General features: G+C 54.0%; 1 protein-coding gene across 1 annotated transcript in view; it reads left to right on the top strand.

Moving 5' to 3' along the window:
- Positions 1–344: 344 nt before the first annotated feature.
- Positions 345–6,055, top strand: part of LOC111152933 (coactosin like F-actin binding protein 1) — a 39,061-nt gene continuing 33,350 nt past the window's right edge. Inside the window, exons 1-2 of the mRNA XM_022511677.1 lie at positions 345–543; positions 803–885. Of these exons, the coding sequence (XP_022367385.1) occupies positions 467–543; positions 803–885 (160 nt within the window). The 5' untranslated portion in view covers positions 345–466. The remainder of the gene's footprint in view (positions 544–802; positions 886–6,055) is intronic.

The raw sequence follows: 6,055 nt of genomic DNA, 5'->3' as shown, positions 1-6,055 counted from the left end.
GGGAGAGCGAGTAAGGAGGGGTGAGGAAAAGGAGAAAGAGGAGTTGGGGAGGAGGAAATAGGGGGAGTTAGAGCAGAGAGTGGGTGACCGAGAAGGGGGTTGGGAGAAGAGAGGGGGCGGGAGGAGCGGAAAGCCCCTCCTCCAGCCCCCGCCGCGGAGTTGCGCAACCCTCCCGGACTGGGATTGGTCGTAGGCCAGGCAAGACGCCCCGCCCCCGAGGTCAGGCAGCCAATGGCCAGAGGGGGGCGTGGTGGAGCCGCCTGGGTCCCGGCGCGCGCTCCGTGCGCTCTCGGAGCCGCCGCCGCCGCGCTTGCAGCTCGCCGCTCGCTGCCCGCGTCGCTGTCGCTGTCGCCGTCGCCGCTGCCGCCCGCCCTCCGCGTGTCCCCGCCGCGCTCCAATCCCTGCGGCCGGCCCGGGGCGCGCTCGGTCGCTCGGGGCAGAGTGTCCCCGCTGCGGGCCTGCGGCGATGGCCACCAAGATCGACAAGGAGGCTTGCCGGGCGGCGTACAACCTGGTGCGCGACGACGGCTCGGCCGTCATCTGGTGAGGAACTTTCCATTGCTCTCCCGGCCGCGCTCTCCGAGCTCACCGGGGGCCTGGGGCACGGAGCCGGCTTCCGCACGGGACGGATTAAGGGTCATCCCGAGCTGTCTCCCGCAGCCTTAACGCAGGAGCGTGGAAAGCCAGCGCTGGCTTGTCCCCGGCCAGAGCATCTCTTAGATGGCCCTGCTGGAAGCTCGGCACCGTGCAGCTACTGCCGTCGCTGACGTGTGTGTGTGTTTTTTCTTCTCCCAATCCAAAGGGTGACTTTTAAGTATGACGGCTCCACCATCGTCCCCGGCGAGCAGGGAGCGGAGTACCAGGACTTCATCCTGGAGTGCACAGGTAGGGAAACGCGCCTTCGGGGGCAATTCCTGATCTTTCCGGCGATTGTCAACGCGGGAGGGGGAGGAGCTGCAGAGGCCAAACTGGGAGGAGCCTGGCCACCCCGGGTGCCTCGGACGCTGGAGGAACCCGATTTGAGGTTTTTAAAAGCCTCTCAAAGCGTGCTCCTCTCGACATCCAGAGCGACAGAGCTGGCCGCCTGCTCGCTCGTTGCTCCCTGCAGTACTGTCTCCAGAAGACACAGCTCCTTTGCTCCCTGCGGGTCACTGATTTTTTCCAAGGGTCCACTCTCTGTGGTTCCAACCTCGCGTTAAGCTTTCCCCACCATCCCCTGTCTTCGGCCAGTGAGCCAAAATAAAAACACAATCCTGGCTTATTGTAGGAGAAAGAAACTGTCAGCTGTCCCCTCCCTTCTCCCAAGCTCATTGTGAGCATGCTGGTCCCACATGCGTGTTTTTTATTGGTAGAATACAGAGCCACCAACGAAAAGGCAAAGCGAATCTGTGGTGTGACAAGTAGAATGGTGGTCACATTTTGAAGTAGATAGCCACTGACTGGGAGGGGCACACAGGAGGCTCAGGGGCGCTGGAGATGGCTCATATTTCCATCTGGGAGGTGGGTACACAGGTGTGTACATATGTAAGAAGTCATCAAGGAAAATGCTTACGATTTGTAAACTTCTTTCATTTCCCTGGGGTGTGTTAAGCCTTTGAAAGAAAGGAACACATGGTGTATGGAATCACAGACCTTTCAGTAGCAGCAAAAGGCTCAGCCTCCTTGGTAATAGGACCAGTTGGAGCCCAGAGTAGAGAATGAACTCTCTCCAGGTCTCTGGTCCCTAGCGTTGAAGCAGATGTGCAGACAAAGGCAGTGTAGCTTGGAGGTTAGGCAGGAGCCCTGAGCTGGCAAGTTGGGTTTGAATCGCCGAGTGGCCACCTCCTAGCTGTGTGGTTTGGGGTAAGTTACTTAACCTCTCAGGGTCTCGGTTTCCTTACCTGTAATCTTGGAAGGCTGTTCTGAGGATTGGCGAGTCCGTGTGTGGAAAATGCTCCAACACAGTGCTTATAGAAAACTACACGGTCATTTGTGAAACAAAGAAAAAGTTCAAAATTGTGCCATGGAACACGTGGCGGCTCCCCTCTGTGACTGTTTCCTTAACCAAGTGCTAGTTTGCCTTTAGTCTAATTGGAAGAATATTTATGAAGTGTCTGCCCCTGGGCTGGGGGGTAAAAGGTTTTGTTTTGTTTTTTAATGTTATCCCAATTAAAATGTCTTCCTGCGAGCTGCCTCTAAATGCCACTCCTTGCTTTTGTAAAGGGTCGGTTTAAAATATCAGATGTGCAAGGTACGGCAACAACTCACTTTCAGTAATGCATGGAGGGCCTCTCATGGAGAGCCCATGGGTTAGGATTTGAACTCAGGCCCCTGACTCAGGAGCCCTTTCTCTCTACCACTTCTACTCTTCCTCCCCCGTGGCAAATGCTCTTGCAAGTAGAGTAAGTGCCCACTCTTGGCTTTCCCCCAGTTTGGTGCACATCTAAGAGATTCAGCAGTATTTTTTGCCTTGTCGGATCAGAGGCTTTGTCTCCCAGGCCAGCTTCCCCCCTTCACTGAACTCAAGAACAGAAAACTAGCAGTTTCTTTCCTCCTGACCATCCATCACCACCCCCACCTCCCCCATCAGACTGAGTTTTGCTCCTGAAGCTATTGTTCTCCCCACCCAGAAGGAGAAGGTGACCCAAGGATGAAAGCGCACAGATACTGAACAGATGCTCCAGGCGGTTGGGCGAAGCTGGAAGGGCTTGGTGCCTTCAGAGAACACTTCCTTCCTCCCTTGGGCTTTGCAGGGGGTGGGGGGTGGGGTGTTACTCTGACCCTTCCCCCAACCAGCAGGGAAGCAGGGATGGGAGTGCCTGGCAGAGGGGGTGGGGCACTAAAAATGCTTTCCCTGCTGCTTGTTGATCTTATGAATGGGCTGTGGGATCTGAAGGCTCCGTCTGCTTTGGCTGGAAATCTGCCTGCCTTCCCCGGCCATCTGTTGGACAAATGTATAGGCGAGTTATGGTTGCTGTGTCTGCTCTGGTTCCTCTTGGAGACACGTGTTCCTTCCCCCAGCCGTGTCCTCATAACCTAGTGACAGAGGACTCAGAGCTCCTACTATTAACTTTACATATGCAAGTCACTGCACCTGATGTGCCTTATCTCCAAGACTGAGATCCGTCCCTTTCCATCACATAGGACGTGGTAGACCTGGGACTCGAACCCAGGCAGGCTGGCTGGAAGGCCTGTAGTCTTGGCCTCATCTCTAAGGAAGTGGGTTAAGATTTTTTTTTTTTTTAAGTTTTATATATTGAGTAATCTCTATACCCCATGTGGGGCTCAAACTCACGACCCTGAGATCAAGAGTTGCTTGCACTTCCGGCCGAACCATCCAGGCATCCTGGAAGTGGTTTATGTTCTCACCTCCCAGCGTGGAGGCTTCTTCGGGTTCATAGGTTCTGGTCAGGCCCCATGAAACTGTTTGCAGGTTGCAGGAGACATGCTTGCCCACTTACATGAAGCAGGGAGGGCTCTTTGAGCCCCTAATTCCCAGGCAGGTGTCCTGACAAGCCAGAGGGGCCCATGCTATGAGAACAGGCTCCCCTTCTGGCCCAGCCTTCCTGTTTCCAATCATCTAACAAGGAGGTCGGAGGGCTTGGAAGCCAGAACCAGCACCTGGTCTCTCCCTCCATCGGCGATGGGGTGTGGGGGGAGAGGGGGACAGTTTCCTTCTGGGCTTTCTCCCCTCCCTGACAGCCCCTCTTCTGGCATTCTCTCTGACGCACCCTTCTTTCCCACGCCTGTGCTCTGCTTCTCCCTCTCCTCTCTTCGTGCTCCCAGGCCTGGCTTCTCCTTGTCCACTGCAGCTGTTTTCTGGAAGGTCTCTCGTCTTGTTTCTGCAAGGAGAATTTGGAGCTCCCTGTGCTGTGTCCTGGCTCTTCTGGTGCTGGATGCATGTGGCCCCTCGTTCGGCACTCATCACTCCACCAGTGGCCCCGCTCTTGACACCTCACCACCCTGCCCAGCACCTCAGTCCCCTGAGATCTTGCAGGTGCAGAGGGAGAAATCTCACGCAGATTAGCTTAGGCAAAATGTCAGTCTGTAGCCTCCATGGTTAGGAAGGCCCAGGGGATTATTAGCTGCAGGTGAGGCTGCCCAAACTCAGAACCCCCTCCCTGCTCCCTCCCCTAGCTCTGCCTTTCTCCTTTCTTACTCTTCTTGGGGACAGGAGGCCATCATCTTCCTGAGTGGTGATACAGATGGCCACAAGCCAGGCTGGCTTCCAGGCCTTGGGCAGAGCCATCCCTGTGGGGAGAGGGAGACCCTTGGCCAATGACTCCAGTGGAAGTTTCCAAATTGACACACACTCCTTGCCCTGGTTGGGTTCTTGTGCCCGTCCTGGACCAGTCATGGGGACTCTGGCTGGCTAGGCCTGAGTCAATGCCCACCCTGGGAGCTGGGGAGGGGGCAGCCCCACCCAAACCAGGAAACTGAGTTGGGAGGGTAGCTTCTTCTTCTTCTTCTTCTTTTTTTTTTTTTTTTTTAAGATTCTATTTATTTATTCGACAGAGATCACAAGTAGGCAGAGAGGCAGGCAGAGAGAGAGGGGGAAGCAGGCTCCCTGCTGAGCAGAGAGCCTGATGCGGGGCTCCATCCCAGGACCCTGAGATCATGACCTGAGCAGAAGGCAGAGGCTTTAACCCACTGAGCTACCCAGGTGCCCCGGGGAGGGTGGCTTCTTGAGGGAAGAGTGGCAGTGTGTATGTTGGGAGGCAGGCTGTTTCCAGAAGAGAGGCAAACCAATCGCAACAATCTCTTAGCCCTTGATCTTTTTTGTCTTATATCCATTTTAGTCCCATTGCTAGAGTAATTCTTCCTAAAGCCCATCTCTGACCAAGTCACTCTACTGCTCCTTAACCTTCTGTGGCTCCCTTTTGCCCATGGAATTTGGCACTGGCTGTCTGCTTGCAGCTCCGGTCAGTTTGTCCCCACCCGCATGTCATACCCACACCCTTCTTTGTGCACCTGCAGCCTGATGATACCTTCCAAACTTTGATTTTGGAGGTTCCCTCCAGGCAGAATTCCTCTTCCCTGTCTCTGCCCCCCAGCCAGCCCAGAGTGATATCTTCTTTATTTCAAGAACCCAGAGTTAGAAAAGCTCTTGAGTCACATCCCAGCTGTGTCTCTTGCTTGCTATGTGACCTTGGGCAAGGACCTCCCTTTCTCTGTGCCTCAGTTTCCTAGTCTGCAAAACGGGGATCCTGCCAGTGCCTACCTCTGACAGTGACTGGGAGTGTTGGCTGAAGTAACACATTCAAAACGAGAGCATGGGCCCCTGATGCACCAGGCTGTGCTTACTGTTACTTTTTACTGTTTTTGCTCTCCTAGCTCTTCGGATGGCATTGTGCTTTCTGTGCACACGCCGGCTCAGTGCTCAGTAGGCACACAGCTCCTGATTAGCCCCAGTAGGCGCTCAACCCCAGGCTGGCAAGCAGTAGGTGTTCAGACCCATGTGGATGTGTGTTAGACCTTTGGCCTCGGTCTGCATGCAGAAGGTGCTCGGTACATAAGCATCTACTGCCTGGTGGTTAAAGGTGTAGGCTGTGTTGAATGGCCTGGGTTCCAGGTCTCGTCAGTTATGTGACCTGGGGCAGGTCACCTTTGCTATAACATGGTCATTAGGAGGATCAAGGAAGCAATTCCACAGCAGCAAGGATGTCCTAAGTGGTCCTAAAGTGTTAGTTACAGTGATTGTCACCTTGTTGGTGGAATTTAATTGATGTGGAAGCAAAGTGTGTGGTCTGAGAGCACCAAAAAGGTGGGAGAGGGTAAAGAAACCAGGAGGAGGAAGTGGGTACAGGACTGCATCAGGGGACCAGTGGTACCCCTGAATTACAGCAGAAAGGGCTCACAGATCTTGTATATGTGACCAGCAGCGGCTCACACGGTCTCTGAAATCATGTTTTGTTTTGGTACCTTACAAATAATACATGTTTCTAGTAGAATAGTGAAAAAGCAAGACTAAGTGAAAAGAAAGGAATAAAAACTAGATATAGTTCAAAGTTTTACCACTCAGAAACTGGTTCATTAATTCATTTGCTCTGTTTTTCATTCATCCTCCCTCCCTCCC

Source organism: Enhydra lutris, unplaced genomic scaffold (assembly GCF_002288905.1).
Source record: "Enhydra lutris kenyoni isolate GAN:26980312 unplaced genomic scaffold, ASM228890v2 scaffoldscaffold30, whole genome shotgun sequence".
NCBI lineage: Eukaryota > Metazoa > Chordata > Mammalia > Carnivora > Mustelidae > Enhydra > Enhydra lutris.
The sequence above is the reverse complement of the archived record's forward strand: the minus strand, read 5'-3'. Positions and strand labels throughout refer to the sequence as shown.